Source organism: Sardina pilchardus, chromosome 16, assembly GCF_963854185.1.
Source record: "Sardina pilchardus chromosome 16, fSarPil1.1, whole genome shotgun sequence".
NCBI lineage: Eukaryota > Metazoa > Chordata > Actinopteri > Clupeiformes > Clupeidae > Sardina > Sardina pilchardus.
The window spans coordinates 15,076,894-15,095,737 of NC_085009.1; the positions used below are offsets into that span (position 1 = coordinate 15,076,894).

Consider the following 18,844-nt stretch of genomic DNA (forward strand, 5'->3'; position numbering starts at 1 on the left):
ATGGATGAGACTGCAGGTGATCTCCCAGTGAGGGATATTGGCCTGAGAGGAGGGGTGATGGCAGTCATGCAAGGTGTGTGTGCGTGTGTGTGTGCGTGCGCGCCCGCGCGTGTGTGTGTGTGTGTGTGTTAGAGAGAGTGAGTGAGATAGAGAGATGGAGAAAGCATGTGTGTGTGTGTGTGTGTGTGTGTGTGTGTGTGTGTGTGTGTGTGTGTGTGTGTGAGTGTGTGTGAGAGAGAGAGAGAGAGAGAGAGAGAGAGAGAGAGAGAGTGTGTGTGTGTGTTAACAAGCATCTGTTTGTATTCCCAAAAATTATAGATTCCAGTCGAGACATGAGACAGTTGCGGAGGCCTCAGGTTTTTAAGATTAAAGGTAAGAGTGCTGCTCATTAATCATCAAGCAGTTGCCACCAACTCATACATGAGTTCCTCAATGAGTTCCTGTGTAACAAATGGATGTTGATGCCACATGTATCCTTGTCTATGTGATTATATGTCTTTCTGTGTTGTTTTGGTTGTTGTCTGAAGGTGTAAGCTGTTGTCTATGTTTGAATTATCTTTAATCTTTGTCTTTTTACCTGTGAAGCACTTTGGTATGAAATACAAATATTAAACTTACTTACTTACTGTACTTACTTAGCCTACATACTAAACTTATCTAAAATAAAGGGCAAATAACAGTAAACACTTTTCCCATTTCTTTGTTTCCTGTTCTTCAAAATATGCTATTTTCACCATAATTTCGCAATATGAATTCTGGTTTCAGTTCAGTTTCAGTTAATCAGTTCACCAATCTGCAAAGCTAAACATTAAAGGTAACTTAAGTGGTGCCAAGCAATACCTAACACAAAACACGTTTTTTAAGCTTTCCATTCTCTGTGAGCACCATAAAAAAAAAACGGTCCTCCTACGCAACATTGGCACTGTGAACTGGAAACAAGCACATTTTTTTGTTGACCTTTGGTTCAAATATTCTCATGGTTCAATATAAACATAAACAAACGTGACCAGCATCTCTTTAATCACCACAGTGAGTCAGGACCTCAGTTTAACGTCTCATCTAGTGATCTTTAAAGACCACCGTGAGTCAGGACCTCCATCCCCGTCACTGCACTGGAGCATTGGAATCAGTTTTTGGCCAGACTGAAGAACACCACTTAGTCACCCACCAACACTACCTCCCGCTTCAGCAACTTAATTTCCCAAGGAGGTTTAACATCTGGTCGGATTAGATTAGATTACATTAGATTCATGATTTACAGCTCACTGTTAAGAAATGGCCAACGTAAGATCATGCTTTGAAGCCTATTATTAAACACTTATTGCTGTTGATGGTCGAAAATGGCACTAGATATGTGCATCATTCTTGTTGTTTTAGCCTATGCATAGATGGCACACATAAGAATAAAGATCACTGAACAAAACTTTGATTTCTTCACTTCATGAATGTTAACACTGACATCTAGTGCTGTTTGACGTAGGCTGCAAACTGGGGATAACAATACCAGCCACCCTCTGAAACGAACTAGAGACAACACTAATTATTGTATTTAGGAAGGCAATAGGTAGACAATATGGATGATTGCTGTTACTGACAGTTGTTCGTCCAGTCATCTGCGCAATTTCACATCAAACAGAAACTGATGCAATAGGCCAAGGTGCCGATGCCGATATGCTCCCATATCAGGCTCTTATTGTTCAGTCCGGTGGCCTGGTGGAGAGAATTGTTACTGAGCCAGACAGCAGCAGGTAAACGACCATAATGTAGTTCCATTCCATTCAATTCAAATAACTATATTCATCCCCAGGGGGCAATTAATGGCACAAAGAGCAGCATATTCCACATATAGTTCATCTTTAATAAATAAGTACATTTTAATGTTATTGTTACTGTGTGATGTTGAGTGTTTTATGACTGCTCTCTATGCAAATAAACTTGACTTGTCTTGACTAGCGCATTAGCGCACTAGGCAAGACAAGTTTTAGCATGACAGCATTTGAATATAGTACAGAATTGTATTACCCTGGAATCAACAGAGAACAAGTGCTAATGCTTTTATTTAAACCTCAAAGTCGTTTTGTGGGTTATTCAGGGTTACATTTTACCACGCCTGTTTTGAAATCTTGTTAAAAAAAATGATAAGAAAGAGATTCTCTCCAGCCTCATCCTGTCTCTGCCACCATCTTTCCCTCTTATTTTCAGCTTCAGATCGTCAGCGGATTTTTTCTGTACCACGGGAGCAACTGGAGGACCAATGTTTACGACTGCAGGAGGAAAATACTCTCTTGAAACAACACACTCGGGCACAGGAATTGAAGCTGCGCAGGTAGCCTTTATCACACCTGCCGAACACATAACTTATTAAAAGCAAATATCCATCACCAAGGAAATAATAACTATTTCATAACTATTTAATTGATTTCATAATCAGCAGACATAATTCATTCAAACACCTCCAAGAGCAAATAATAAGTTAGTTGTCTGCTGACATTAATAAATTAGAAAAAAATTAATACATTAAATATATTAGCCTATGCTGGAGAACAATGTGCAATCCTACTCATTCTGCTCAAGGAAAATGGCAGAATTGTTCAACCTACACTATGATTGGATTTAGGGTCTACATTTCACCTCATATATTTTTGTTTGTTTGTTTCTTTATTTGTTTTTGTCAGGCTCTCTACCCAGCTGCTCCGTCTGCGGGAGGGCAGGCCCAGTACTGCTGTGGGAAGGGACCGAGAGACGGAGGATGCCATCCAGGAGCTGGAGGCCCGTGTGGCCACTCTGGAGAGCCAGAAGACGTTACTGCAGAACAAGCTCGGCATGGCCAGGCAGCATATACTAGATATGGGAGGCCGTGGCCCCTCTCGTTTGCATAAAGGTATGGCACTAAGAACATACCGTAATTTCCCCACTATTAGCCGCGGCTTATACATTGATTTGGCTAAATTTCCTCAGCTATGAGGTTAATACAGGGGGGCAGTTAATATGGTGTTAATATGGTCTCGTTTCTTTTAACTTCAATAAAACACTGTCCTGTGTCTTATACACAATACGGCTTATGTGCGGGAAATTACTGTATTTAAGAGCTTGCAGTCATATTTTTGCCTCTTGGATAGATAGATAGATAAAAGAATGTATACTTTTTTTTTTTTTTAGATATAGATAGATAGATATAGATAGATAGATAGATAGATACATGTAGATAGATAGATACTTTATTGATGCCTCTTCTAGTCTTACTCTGGATGCCTTAGCTCTCTTACAGGAAATATTTTCTTTTTGTAAAATTCAGATGCAAGTCTCAAAGCTATAGAATTTTAAAAGATACGAATGATTCAGGCAGGCATTTTAAATAGGGATTTTAATGGATTTAATGGGTTTTTGCCTCTCCCTTTTTTCTTCAGGGGGTTTGATTGGTGAGGGAGACGTTCTGCATCCAGGGCAGACATCTTATCGAAACAAACTTAGCCTTCTGGAGGAGAGCAGAGGAGACACGGAGAGACTGTAAGTCTAATTATAAACAAATGACCAAACAAGATGGGCGTCACTGCAGTAGTCTTAATGTCATTTACTAATCATACTTCAAATGCCTAAGGATGTGTCCTCAGAACAACATTATGATTATATCTTTAACCTCTCACACTGTACCATATAATAGTGCACGTCCATGGGGGGTAACCAGAGGTGATATTGAACTTAACTGACTGAAGTGAATTTAGTTTGTGCAGTCAGAGATTAAATATTTGCAAAGATTGTGGCATTTGAGGGCTAGCTGGTGGCAGTGACTGGTACCAGTAGAAAATTGACCAGTATCTTTATTGTTTTAAAATGATGTAAACTTTAGTACTGTATCTGCTGGCCTCAAAGAGTTGCCCCCCCTCCCAGAACTGAGGTTTGGCTTAAACTTTAATGGGGAGTTTTTCCTTGACCCTGTTACCCTCGTGCTTGCTCGGCATAAACTATTGGTTTTGTAAAGTGCCATGAAAAAATGTTTTGGTGCTTTATATGTGAAATACAATTGAAACTTTTTCTTGAAACTCAAAATCTTTGGATCAAAGATCAAATAATCGTATGTTTTGGAAATGACATTCTCTATTCTTTTCCAATCTCCACAGGAAATCAAACATGCTTGAAACTCAGCAGGCGAGAGCTAGTAAAATGGAACAGGCGCCACAGCCTCTTAAAGAGACTGAAGAAAGTATGAAAGAAATTAAGAAACAACAAGCAGATGGACACAGGTAAAATAAACAAAACATTTCTTCTCATGTGAATTAGTTAATGAAAATAATTGAATGTAGACTCATTTTGATTGATGACCTTTTGCATATACCTTCCTCAGGCTGACCATCAGGGAAAACGTAGACTTCATTCGCCTCCAGAAACAGCTATCGGACAAAAGTGCTGCACTCCTGTTGATACAGGAGAAATTCAACATGCTGCAAGAGGTAGGACAGATTCTGACAATGTAATCAACAGTAAACAGAAGTGTCGTGGCACACTCGGAACTTAAATATTTTTTATTCCAACGTTTCGGCTTACGCCTTCATCAGGGTCACCCTGATGAAGGCGTAAGCCGAAACGTTGGAATAAAAAATATTTAAGTTCCAAGTGTGCCACGACACTTCTGTTTATAGTTAACCTTTACCGCCGTGAGCACCTCACAAGGTGTGCGTTTACTCATTCAAACGAATAATGTAATCAACAGGACAAACTGTGGAAAAGAGTAAAGAGCAAAGGCTTTTCTGCTTGTTTACAGCCACACCTGTTGGGTTGCCAGCAATTAGTGGTCTTTTACCGTTCAGTTTATGCCTTGGAGGAAGTCTGTTGTTGTGAGAATTGACACAGTCATAAGGGAAAGGTATAATTATTGATGTCTCAAAGCTAGCTAGCTAGGATATGCCTGAGCCTAATTTATCTGGTGAGAACTTGCTCACCACATCATGTCCTCTGTAGCCCTGAATGACTGATGACTCAGGCTATAGCTTTCTTCTGTGACCTGAAATAAAGCCACTGCTCAGCTGTACGTTTGAGGCTGAGGGGGTTTCTGTGACCAGGTTAGGTTGGTGGTTGTTGATTTGCTGGCCCAAAAGTCTGAAGCTATCAACACGTTCCACCTCAGGGGCTTTTATCCAAAGAGAGCTACAGAGGCGGGAAATCCAGGATTATCTCGATTGCTCTTCTCTGAATCAAGGGCAGGACTGTTTTTCCTTCCCATAAATGTGTATCATCAACCAGCTGCCACCATACACCACAAATCATTGTAGGCCTAGCCCATGAAAGGTGTTGTTTTATGAATACTTTGTGGGTAGCCTAATTGTAAGTGAAACACCTCTATGTAGTCGTTAAACTTTAAAGAAACACCCTGACAAAAAGAGAAACGAAAGATGAAAGATTAAATGAGTTACTCTACAATGCCTTTAAAAAGCCCTATGTTATGCCTGTGTCTTAATACATTTTGCTTTTGTTGCCTGACGTCCTCTGTTATTTGTCAACAGACATATGAGGCTCATTTACGAGAGGTAAGTGAAACCCATCTGTGTTCATTCTCAGTAGTAGGACGGCCCCCCTTATAATTATCATTAGTACTGATTATCCTCTTTGAAAGAAAATGATATGGGCTGACACCTGACCAGTGCCAGTTCTAGCCTACTACATTTGGGTGGGCAACATAGCAAAGTGGTCTAATTGGATCAACGCAAAACACAAACATACACAGAAAAAAAACGGTAGTTGTTTGAAGATCATAGTTTATACTTGTACTTTGTAGTTTATTTTGACTATTTATTATTCTATTTTGACCGGCCCAAATAAAATTGCTATTAGTACGATTGAGTTGATTTAGAGATTATTGACGCTGACATTTGTTTTTCAAAGTCCTCTCCATTGGGATACGTTTTGCCACTTTAAAATTTTGTCAAAATCAATTGATAAGCATGATCAGTCATAGGTGATCTCTCCTTGATAAGGATTTCCTTCCATGCCTATGTGTTCAATACAATCCAAGCACAGCACTGATTTGCAAACTAATAGGAACAGTTCTGTAAACATTGTGTTCGCTCAGTCTTGAAGATGTTTCCTTTATAATGATGTTATGGATTAGGGTGAAAAGGCTCTTCGGGAAAGTCAGGAGACACTTTTGGAAAAGGTGGAGGAGCTGAATATCCAACTAAAAGAAGAGACACAGAGAAGGCTGACTTTGGAGAATCAGCTCGCCACCGCTAACATGTCACTACAAAGCCAGGAGGAGGTAATGCACCTTTAAGCGCTGTCATGTACGTTTTATGTCTGTTTCATTTTAAAGCTTTTAATTATTGAGTTCCAGTCCATCCCTAATCCTTGAATTGTGCTCTATCCTTAATTATTTCTAGCTCAAGGAACGTGTTTCATACCTGGAGGAAGAGCGCAATGCCTTGAAACAATCTTATAATACACTATTGGAAAGGTGACAATGACTACTAATTTATGAGCCAAAAAATTCTGTGACAGGGGAGCTACACCAGTCGCGTAACCGAAGCGTTCCATTCGCGACACGTATTCTGCAGCAGTTAATAATCACTATAATCAATGGAAGTAGCTACAGTACACCAGACACGACAGTGGCATGTACAGTACATTAAAAAAAATAGACCATATACAGTATTATATAGTCTTCTAAAATGGATTTTACGCGTTGCGAACGGAACGCTTCAGTTATGCGCCTGGTGTAGCTCCCCTGTGACTTTTGCTGGTTGTTCTTCAGGCCTGCTTATGTTATTGAGTTATTTCATGTAAGAGATGTGTGTGTCTGGTCAGCATAATTTAACAATTCTCCATTGATGTGAAGTATTCAAAGTCCCATGCTAAACCCAGACCAAGCCCTTGGGGCATTCTCAATTATATATGACTTATCAAGGTCAAATCACTTACATGACATATTATCCATGGAATATGAAGAACATTTCTTCAGTGCTAGGAATATGGGGTATGAAGGGATTATGGGGACATCATACAGACTGATACTGACTCAGCATTAATCTAATGTTGCCATGTACAAGAATACAGTATATATGTCAGAGGAACCAAACCAGTACTTTTACTCTGCAACTTCAACTGGCCAAGAGTTTGCTCCTCATACTTACATACATTTACATAATGCATATTTTTGTTCACACAGGACATTAGGCTACTTGTAGAGGTACTTTGTATTGTATTTGTACTTTTTGTATGTTGTATCGCTCATTGTTGTATGTTGTACTTTTATTTAAGTGATGGATCTGAATACCTCTATTCTGTTGTTTTTTTATCAGCACTCTTTCAACCCAAGGCCACAGGGAGAGGTTGCCGGAAAAGGAAAGCACAATAGAAAAGGTCGGGCTGGTGGCCTGGAAACAGGATACACAGAGGCTGGATGAGACGTTTTCTGCTGACATTAAAGACAAAGACGTGCTAAGAGACGAGAAGGAGAAGATGAGATGGGAAATCAGAAAGCTGGAGGACGAGAGGAAACACGAAAGGGGTAAAAAAATCGAACACCTATAGCTGAGTCTACCTAGCCTGACCAGCCAGACCCACATCAAGATGTAGGGTCTGGACACTCACCGTAGACAGGGCTCAATCGGAGGGGTGGGATAAACAGTTGTCTTTCCAATTCCCTCCCCGCAATAGGATAACGCTAAACGAATCATCTTCTTGTTTTCAAATAACAGGATGCGTTACCGTCGCAACTTCTGGTCGCATGTCAGTCACCATTATGTTAAGCCCTGTGATTGGGCCGCTGGTGCTGGGGGTTCTCAGCTTCCTGGCTCAATGGATCGTGCCTAGACTGCCCCGCCAGCCAAATTACATTTGCTGCCGCTAGGGGCGTCTAGATTTCTAGGCTAGAGTCTACCAGCATTGCATAAATTAGCTATGGACTCAGGAGCCATTCATTTATATGAGTCATGGTTTACTGTATACTTGGTTGAATTGAACTAAAAAAAACTGCAGTTATTTTTGTATAGGGAATGCTCGTGTCATTTCAATTCTGCTACATAAACATCTCATGAAAGACAACAATGACTTTATAGTTAAAGGTTTAGTTTAACAAAGGTACAAATTGTATACATTTACAAATTGATCATTTAGCAGATGCGTTTATCCTAAACGAGCTATAGGTGTGGTCGGATATCGGACTTGGGTTGCATTCACACAAGGCAGTGATGCTAACGAACGACTGCACCACCATGATCATGATGACTAGCTTGCAATTGTCCACATGGTGGCAATACTTGAATATAGAGTCCAGTAGGAAATGCAAGCTGTCCACCAGGCTGTGTTGACGGTCTTACAATATGAGTTTCTATTTAGTGGTGATAAAGTAGTCCCAAAACTAGATGTACTGCAAAGCGGTACAAGACATGGCTGCCTCTCAGTCCTGCACATTCTCTCTGCAAAAATAAATCACACATGTTAATTTGTCCCCATCTCCTCCTCTTGCAATGTTTGTGCATATAAATGAGTTTGTGCTTGTGTGTATTTGCTTTAAGTATATGTGTGCTTCTCTGTATGTGAGTTTTCGCTTGTGAGTGTGTGTGGGCGGGTAATGGTGTGTGTGTGTGTGTGTGTGTGTGTGTTGTTTATTTACTTTTATGGATACAAATGGGGGGGTTAGACCTATAACATAACAGAACACATACTTTTGCAATGGCTTTTAGGAAGCACAGAAATGACTCACTGATATCCCTTGTCTTCTGTCCACATGCAGTTCTGGTGGAAGCACTGCGCGAGAAACACAGCCGGCTAGAGAATGAAATTCTGATGCACAGAAAAGAGGTGACAATACTGCAAGAGAGACTGGACTCTGTGACTCATGTAAGATGTTATAAAGTGCCCATGACAAAGGATTTTTTTTTAGCATGAGTCTTTGTGTATAATGTAAATTGCCAATTGATCTCTTTCTCATATAGGTGTTTGACATGAGTGTTGAAGACCTGAGTGAAATATTACTCCAAATCAAGGTTAGTTTGTTAAACGAAAGCATTTTGGCAGGGCAGTTAAGTACACAAATTGATCATAATGTGGTTAAAGCATAACATTTGATAGAAAAGCTCACAAAGGGGTCTGATCAGTTTTAGAATCACAGGCTACTCGGATTTGGCCTCTGGAGACCATGGTGGTCATTTTCAAGAATGGCCGACAAATATGAGCTTTGTGAAAAGGGTTTGAACGCATAAATGTGCCATACATTTGTGTAATGCAGTCACACATAATCATGAACAGGGCCCTTGAATATGAATTTCTGTACTCAGAATTAGATTCACTCAAGAATTTACACTTAGTCATTTAACTGACACTCTCATCCAAAGTAAACAATCAAGGTGTGGTATGGTGCGGTGAGGACATGTTAGTGCAGCAATAGATTTTTTTGCATAGAAGGATGACAGTTCAAGCAAAGTTAAAGGGACACTTCACCGATTAGCATTAAGCTTTGTATCTTTAGAAAACCAGTCATGATTTTGAATGGTCGTGCATCATTCCCTCAGTTTGCCTTGAGATGGGAGAAATAAGGACTTCCTGCTTTCAATGATGCAAACTGAGGGAATGATACACGACCATTCAACAACATGACTGGTTTTCTAAAGATACAAAGCTTAATGCTAATCGGTGAAGTGTCCCTTTATAGTCAAGGGAAGGAGAAGAGGGGTTAGTGGCAGATGTGGAAAAATCCATTTTCAGTGAAAGTCCTACCACATATGTAAGGGATAACGGCCGACGAGGTGACCGGTTCGATGGAAATAATGGCTAGGTGGAGGTCTAGAACTCCGGCGACGTGCGAAGCACGGAGACGGAGTTACCTCCGCCGTGCCATTATTTCCATCGAACCGGTCGACCTCGAAGGCCGTTATCCCGCTTATCTCCCGTTTGTATTCATAACCTGTATAGTTAGAACACAGTTTTATTCCACCGTTGCGTCCGTTAACATCGCTAAAACTGTCTTGACTGTGGGACTACTTTCCGCCACATATCAACTTTCTACTTGCAGGACAAAACTGCCGTTACTAGTTCTAAATGGATGGTTGCTATGGCCAAAAGCCAGTCGTTAGTTCTAAATGGCTGGTTGCTACGGCCAAAAGCCAGTCGTTAGTTCTATCTCTCCGGTTGTCAAGCGGGCATATCCCAGGATTCTGATTAACTTTAACTTTGAAAGATCGCTACTTTTGTAGCCTACATGGCATCCAACTAGCTACAATCCACCTCCGTCGTATGCTACAATGTTACTATGGTTCTGCACGTCTGTATTTCAGCTTGGATGCGACGTGACAGTTCATTTAAACTTCGCAACGAGTTTGGCGAATTAATCTTCAAGTGTGATACGGGAACTACTTCAAAGGTAGCAGGTTATACGAAGTTAATGGCCACCCCATCAGCCAATCAGAGAAGAGAATTCCATTGTTGAGGGAGATAAACAGTAGTAATCTGTCTTGAGAGTGTTTTCTGGTACTGTATAATGAATGATAGCACATGACAAAAATATGCTAAGAACAAGCATGTTCCCCTCTTCAGTTGCCTTGAATTCACTAGAACTACTTGGCATGGCTCCAGACCAGATGTGGGGAACCACAAGTTATGCCTGCTGGGACCTCACACTTTGTTGGAAGTTGGAGGTGTTTATACCTTTGGTGAGGTTGGAATGGTCTATAAAGATTTCTGAGGAACAAGTGCCTACAACTCCAATCCGTCACGGAAACCACATTATAATGAATAGGCCAAAATCATATGTTTTACAATATCTGTTCCTGAGGTCCAGTGCATAACTGAACAAGAGAATTATGTATACTGAAGTTTCTGTATGTGACAAACTTGATGTGCATTGCATAGCCTACATTTTATATAGTGTACACTAATGCACTTTTTAACTTTTAACCCCTTCATGGATGGGTTGGCTTTAAACCGAATTGCTCCACCATTACTAATAAAGTTATCTAAATCTGAATCTGAATTTAGATATCTTCACCCTCAAATAGGCTGATAATGAGGAAATTGTTATTTAGACGAGGCAAACTTCTCACTGGGGAATGTAGAAGCAGATGATGCTACAAGAAAGGGAATTCAAACACACATGACACAAGTTGAAACATGCCCCCCCCCCCACACACACACACACACACCACTGTGCGCTATGTGTACCTTTTCATTTTTCCATAGGTCATCATATGTGTTTGATGTTCCATCAATGTGTAGGCCCAGTACAGCCTTGCTGGGCAGCATATAGCACTCCTTTGTATACAGTTTCCACAACAACTCACCTCATATTAACCAATCACAGAGCTGGAGCACATGGAATGTTCATGTGCAGTAGCGTTAGAGAGCAACAGACCCAGGGACCATGAGGATTCTTTGTCATGTAGCGGGGTAGTGGTACTAGCCTAGTGGTTAAGGAGCTGGGCTAGCATACAGTTAATTGCTTAAAAAGTTGTGGTTTCAATTCCTGGCTTCCACCGTTATGGGCAAGGCAAGGCACTTGAACAAGGCACTTAAACCCAAGTTGCTCCAGGGGCAATCTAGTCCCAATTAATAGAATTGACGTAAGTCACTTTGGATGAAAAGGGTCTGCTAAATGAATGTAAATGTAAATACAATCAAGGTTCAGGCTTCCGAAAAATAGGATTTTTTTATTAGGTTGAGGCAACAATTGAGTAGAAGGATGACAATTTTCTCAAAGGCTATACTCTGAATAGCGGAAAGAAACCTTCATTTTACTTTCTATGGAGAAAAACAAGTGGCTCTGAAACCCGTCGGACTAGTAAAGAGATTTATTATCCCATTGTTGCATCATCACTCAATAACTAACTTAGTAGGCTATGAGTCAGGATTTGAGGGTAAACAAGGTCACTTCTTCAAGTTTCGCCATTGATTTCAGGTTTTACGATTGATTGATATGAAGTTGGTTCTCTTTTAACTGAGCAAATCTCTGTGTGGACTTATATTGAACTCTTAACCCCCATGTTTGTAGTGTTTGAGATTTGTCCATACATCAACTGCCAACAAAGTCCACCATCAACTCTTTTATGTGAACATGCTCATAACCAGCTGGGGGAATCCTGGGTTGACTAAGCTTATGCAAGACGGCTGTTGTTAGGTTTTGTCCAACCAGCTAGTGAAAATATAACCTGGATGTGCTGAACTTGCTTTATCAGCACAGTCCCCAGTGACTTTTTTTTTTGCAATTTTCTTAGGCCTTCCGGCATCAACAGGAGAACCCAGGGGGGACACACATAATGGGCTCCAAGGGAAAAGGGATTGACCAGTCTCGTGATATGGCCAGTCTACAGGCGTCTTATGCTGAGACCGTGTTTGAACTGAATAAGACCAGAGATCTGCTGTTGGTACAACACAGGATCAGTAATGATCTACAGGTTTGTACTGTACATCATTGCACACACAACTCACACTCTACGTCTGTTTACACTCTAAGGATGTTGTTAATCCCAAGTGCTTCTCTCCCTCTCTGTTAGCTGACTCTAGCTTTCATTTACCTTTGCAGACTGAGCTAAACATGGTAATTTACAAAGCTGATTCTGAGAAACAACTGCTCCAGAAAAAAGTGGCAGAGAAAGAGAGAATGCTGAAAAACAGAATGAGACAGATAATCACATTACAGGGTAAGTGTTGTTGATGATGCACAGAGGAGCAGTGTTTTTGTTTTTTACAGTATTACCGTAATGTCATTGTGTTCCAGAATCATTTTGTAAGTTTATTCTTTTTTCAGCTCAGCTCAGGGAACTGGCATACAGTCCTAAATTCTACAAACGTTCCACACCAACAGAGTACATGTGGCTCGAAAAAGATCAAGAGAGTGTGTTTCCAGCCGAGGAAGATAACGCAGTCTTTCAGTTACGAAGAGGGGAGTCACTACTCGAGGTTCATCTCCGGGGGGCCACCTTCACCCCCCTCGGTCTACGACTCATGGGACAGACACAGTCAAAGGAGCGTAAAGTCCTCACGGAGGTGACAACCTTCTGCACATATGCATTATTGGATTTTGAGACACATTCAACACCACTGGTCACTGGAGTCCAGCCCAACTACGGCTTCACCTCCCGCTATGCCTTGGCGCCCTCGGACTTGGCGAGGCTGGCAGCACTGAGGGGCGTCGTCACGGCAGATCTCCACCAGAAGCTGGGCGGGGTGCGTTTTGTGACCTGCGGACGAGCGCACGTTTCCTTGTTGGATGCAATGGATCACAGAGGGGAGCAACTGAGTGGTACAGCAAACATTACAGGTCAGTGTGCATTGTTTTGTGTCTGTGTAGAAATGAAAGACTGACCAGTACCGGAGTTTTAAGGTTGATCAGTTAGATTTATGTTTTAGATTAATTTAGATTAGATTCACATGCCCATACTATAGCAGCATCCATCAGGCAAAATAATGAGTCCAAAGTTTATGCAATTATGTATGCTGCTTAAGTGACAAATTGCATATCCATATGCTCCTCAAATACTCTTTAAGTGCAATTTAAAGGTGATATAAGAACAACCGCTAGCATTTAAAATGGGCATTGCAGTCCAAAATCAAAACATTTGAGAGCATTAAGTAGGCTAATCTGGCATTCAAAAGACGAGAACCTACTAGCTGTGTGGTTGGTAAATTGGCTGAACGGGGCACAGCAGGCCAAACATAAATAGTATGTGCAGGCTGCAAAGGAAAGTTTGTATTGTGAATATCCTGGCTGTACCATTATTGTCTGTCAAGCCAGTATTTGAAAACGTATGTTTCGTATGTTTCTTTAATCTCTGACGACATATGGTCATTTTGTGTTTTATTGGAATAAATGTTTTACATATAGCGCCTTTAATGCTGTGTTTAAATATAGTGTTTGATAATAACTGCTGATAATTTATGACATGCACATATTGCACACTGTGGAATAGGGAAGGATGGGGCAATCCTTGGGGTGTTGGAGTTCTGGGTGCGTCTTTACCTCCCCACTGGAACAAGGAAGGCCGGGCTGGAGAGAGCTGCTGCCAGGCAGCTGGAGGAGCTAACGGAACCCAGAATGACTCCGCAGCCACAGCACTGGAGAGAACATGTCCATGAGGTAGTAGTTGACCAATGAGTTGACCAATGAGTCATTACATAGTTATTAGGAAAAATACTGTTTAAGTGAACAGAAAATTAATGTGACTGCTACTCAAATAGTTTGAATGTGTACGTTTACGTATGTATGTGCGTGTGTGTGTGTGTGTGTGTGGAATGTATGTATGTAACTTGTTCCACTTTTTTCGTCACAGGAGCTGGGGAGACGTGGCACAAGAGCATCAAATGAACTGGAGGTCGTGCTAGATCGCTGCACTGGTCTCAGAGGGCGCTGGCCCGAGCAGCCTCCCGACGCTTACTTAACCTACCAGCTGTATGACCTGCCTCCTCACGCATCTCCTGTCATGCACTGCACCTCAGATCCTGTGTTTGAGGACGTGGCAAATTATCAAATGACGGTGACCTCCGATGTGTGCGAGTACCTGTCTTGCAGCAAACTGTGGGTTTACCTGTACGATGACCACGAGGATCAGATCCCGCCTGCTTACTTGGCCAAGACGTCCATCTCGCTGCAGGCCCTGGCGACTGGTAGACCAATTAGAGGTTTGTAGTGGCAATACTGTGGTAGTGAGTGATGGGTGGTTATGGTAGATTTTGGACTGATATTTTTGGTAAAAATCAATACTTTTGGTGATGTGATGAAACCATACAAGTGCAAAACAGTGAATGTAGCCTCTGACTGGTGCTGAGTTGTTGAATGGAATATTGAGATTCAGGAAGGTGATCCAGTGCAAGATGAGCAGCGTGTAGGTTGCTGACACACACAGTGCACTTGACAAAGAAGATGTAGGTCAGAGGGCTTCGGCGTTCTGTTTAGTAGTGCCAAGGTGCTCTTTGGTTAAACGTAACTTTGTTGAGATGTTTTGAAGAAATCCAAGGCACTCTTCGCCTTCATTAAAAAGCTTTTAATTTAATCTGAGCTAGTTCATAGTAGAACAAATTGCACTCACTCAACTACATGGTCACAAGATCTATCAAAAACAAGGTTTGCCTGTTTTTGATAGATCTTTGGAACAACTTTGACGGTGACTGTACAGTATATGTCCTCCAAAGCACCTTTCTGCTCCAGGGCACCTTTCTGAACACTGTTGCTGGGCAGTGTTCCTGAGTGTTGCTGTTCTGACACATTCCCTTTTATTTGATATTGGGCAACTTTGTTTCTCAGAAAACTTTACGCTTCAATAGACAAACTAACATCATCATTGATTCTGAAAACATGTTCTGTGGTTACCCTGGATAAACCCAGCCCGATCTGCCAGCGATGTTACAAATCTGCGGGGACTAATCACAAACTGGCTTATCCACCTGGTGCACCAGGATCTGATTGGTTGAAGGACCGTATAGTCATTTGAACGATCCCCTTCGATGACGCCTCTTGTGCAGTTGAAAATATAGAGCAGACTCCTCAGACTAATGTTGGTCTGGTGACCCTGGAACACGCTCAAAAAGTTGCCCCCAGTTGCCTAAAGAAACACAATGGCTCTCAATTGGTTAGTTGTACCACTTTGTCCAGATGTGACTTATTGAGTACATCTCTGACACATTATTTAGTCTAAGAGATGTAACAGGCAGGTCGGCATAATTTATTGTTGACAGTTTTATGGCAGACAGATTTATGGCATATCTCGTAGGCAATTCAACAGAGCCAGATGAAGGAATAGATTGAATAGACAGATGGTTTGCAAGTGATTTCATGCTCCCTTTGAAAAGAGCATTTTTAGTAAATACAAAAACACACAATTTCATTTTGATACATGATGGCATGGCTGCTGCATTTGTAGTTTATTTTGAATCACTGAACATTAGAGTGATATTTTATTTTAAAATACCTTTTGATGTATTTTTGCACATCCTCGTCCATGACCAAATGTGAGTTTCTAGTAAGGCCCAGGTACTGTGCACCAGAGGGTGCTGTAGCAAAACTGGGCAGGCCTACAGAGCCTGTGCAATTGGGGACCAACTTCCGATGGGGACCTGGGTTCAAAACAGTTCTGGGTAGTTTCCCGATCCCGATGTCCTCTCTCTTCACTATCCTATTCCTATCCTATCTGAACAAAGGCAAAAAAAGCCCAAAAAATATACTTAAAAGAAAAAAATGTGCATGTAAAGCCAATTCCAATTTTTTGGAAGACAAAGCAACACAACACAAAGACCACAAAGCAGACAGAAGAAACTACTATACTTCGATCCACCAAATAGCTGAACTTCTGCAATGAATTAGAATTCAGTTGTACAGTCTATTAGTTCATCTATCATTTGTCTAAAACGCAACACATGAATATATGCATTATAATACAAAATATATAAAATATAAGTAGGAAGAGCAGGTAAAAGTAGATAAAATATGAATTCTTCAGTAAAGAAAATATTTTAAACTTATACCTGAATACCGTATCTTGCTTTTTCATACATGCAACTCTTTGGACATAGCACTGATTTTGTACACATCAGTCCACATTAAATTGGCACAAAGGTACAAAACAGCATGTAAGGGCAGGTAGAGATGGTAATCTCTATGGTAGGCATGTATGAAGGACCCTGTGAATGCTAAGAAAGATTGGGTGCAGCACCTGAATGACAGAGAAGTGAGATAAGGACAGAGCAAGTAAATGCAGATTATCAGATGAACATCTTTTGAAAGGAACCGGAAATAGGGGCATGACCTACTGTATGTCAGGGAGTGTTACAAACAAAACATGACATGCAGTATTTCTAGTGCAAGATGAAACTTGATGGAGAATTCAAACATTGCAACAACGGTTGTAAATGTATCTTGTTCCAGTACAGTTACCTCTTTCATAGGGGGAATGGTGTAATTTAGAGTGTTTGGCTAAATGACAAAAAAGATTTATGGGTTTCATGAAGCTTCGTAGAGATGTTGCATACCTGTGTCTATTTTGCATGTGGGGACAGATATTGGTTTACAGCAGGATTAGTGTCAGTTTGGTGCATTTCTTGGGGATTTGATTTCAAATAAAGAAAAAAAAACACATCTTATATTTAAATGAACTATTAAATAATATTAAACTTAGATAAAATTACCCATGATAGTCACACTGCACAGATTACCCACACTAAATTGTGCAAACTCAGCAGGACTAATATTAGTCAGGATTGATATTTTGAATATGCACTGACTAATTGAATAGTTCTGCTATTTCAGTTTCAACACGACCACAAAGACAGACTGGGGATGCTATGTAGTCAGGCAGTATGGGTGTGGGTGACCTACCCCGTGTGCCCGTGTGAGAGTAAACAGGCATAGAGGTGTAGTCAGCTGCAAATATGACTTGACCCCAAAAAAATCAAACAAAAGGTTTCTCAGTGGTTTAGCATGTTTTTAAGTACAACTGATACTACTGTAAACGTTTTCCAAGTATGACTCCAAGAAAGGCTGAGAAACATTATATACCGTAATTTCCCGACTATTAGCCGCAGTTTATACATTGATTTTGCAAAATGTCTTCAGCTATGAGGTTAATACACGAGAACAGTTAATATGGTATCAATATGTTTTTTTTTCTTTTAACGTGCATAAAACACTGCCCTGCGGCTTATACACAATGCGGCTTATATGCGGGAAATTACTGTATGTGCATTGTGCAGCCAACTAGAGGCAGGGCAACAGTAATGGTGATTTACTTCTGAATGTAAATGTGTTTGTAGGAGATTACACCCTGAGGGACTCAGCCGGAGAGACCAGGGGGATCGTCCGAGTGTCGCTGAAATGGAAGTATCCATTCCAGTCAGTGAAAGCAACGCAATATCACGGGGAGACGGAGCAGCCAGAGAGGGAAATGCCAAAAATCAAGAAGAGGGAATTGGTTGACAAAGGACGAGATGCAACACAGAGGCCAATTGCAAAACCTCGGTTGAAGGTAATTGTGTTTATCTCATATACTGTAGCTGACGCTTTATTTTGATAAATGTATTTGTTGTTGTATTTGTAACGTTTGTTATGTTGGTCCTGCTCATGTACTGTAGATACTGTAAGCATGGACAAGAATTTACTAATCTGATCGCCAGTGGGCTCATTCCAAAGCCATTATCAATATACTTTTAGTGCCATGATGGGACATGATAGTTTGTGACTGGCATATCGAAAAATTAGGATAGGATTAACATACTGGCATTGGAAACAGGAAATACAGTTTGTGCACAATTTCAGGTTTAGCAGCTACTCCCTGCAACACTTGTAAATTCACTCACTAAGTGTGAGAAAAAATCTTAATATGATCTATATATGTCTTTCCCCCTAAAACAGGAAGCCAGCAAAGTTCAGAAAAAGGAGGAACAGCAAGAACATGAAAACAGCAAAGGTATTTTTGGTTGCGTTCACTGAATTTCGGGGAACCATCATAGGTAATCTTATGGAAGTGTTATGGACTCATTGGTCTTCCACTGCAAAGCATATTTGATTTTATACCAAGTTTATCATTATGATTGTTTTATTTTCATCATCTCTAGACCTGCCAGGAATTTGTTGAAGGACTTCTAATAATGTTAAACCATTTACAAGTGAATGACTATTTTGGGGGGTGTAATGGGTACGTAAATGGCCAATTTATTGTGATGGATAACGTTTTTTTTTTTTAAATGAACGTACTTTTATTTCATATGATCTGTCAGATGAGGGGTCTGAGGCTTCAGAATCTGAAAAATCAAGATCCTCCAGTAGCAGTGATGTCATCATTATTCCACCCTCATTAAAACCAAGGAGGAAGGTACAGAAAATATGGAGGAAGTTTGTTTGTAGAAACTAACGGTGGATGGATGGATACTGTAC

The 18,844-nt window shown here is 40.8% G+C and overlaps 1 protein-coding gene across 1 annotated transcript; it reads left to right on the forward strand.

Annotated features, from left to right (window-relative positions):
• rpgrip1 (RPGR interacting protein 1) lies at positions 1-18,821 on the forward strand. The gene is made up of 20 exons (XM_062515970.1): positions 1-73; positions 2,203-2,326; positions 2,676-2,881; positions 3,408-3,507; positions 4,119-4,241; positions 4,343-4,448; positions 5,499-5,522; positions 6,104-6,250; positions 6,372-6,445; positions 7,290-7,498; positions 8,726-8,832; positions 8,928-8,978; positions 12,198-12,377; positions 12,506-12,623; positions 12,731-13,243; positions 13,893-14,059; positions 14,253-14,601; positions 17,725-17,936; positions 18,323-18,377; positions 18,688-18,821. Exons 1-20 carry the CDS (start codon positions 1-3, stop codon positions 18,819-18,821), a joined length of 3,072 nt encoding a protein of 1,023 aa, XP_062371954.1.
• Positions 18,822-18,844: the final 23 nt, after the last annotated feature.

Excerpts from the sequence above, each read along its gene's own strand:
- rpgrip1 (XM_062515970.1), top strand. The coding sequence starts at position 1 with ATGGATGAGACTGCAGGTGATCTCCCAGTGAGGGATATTGGCCTGAGA. Across the intron at positions 13,244-13,892 it reads TGGTACAGCAAACATTACAG|GGAAGGATGGGGCAATCCTT; the intron begins GTCAGTGTGCAT and ends ACTGTGGAATAG. Across the intron at positions 14,602-17,724 it reads GACTGGTAGACCAATTAGAG|GAGATTACACCCTGAGGGAC; the intron begins GTTTGTAGTGGC and ends ATGTGTTTGTAG.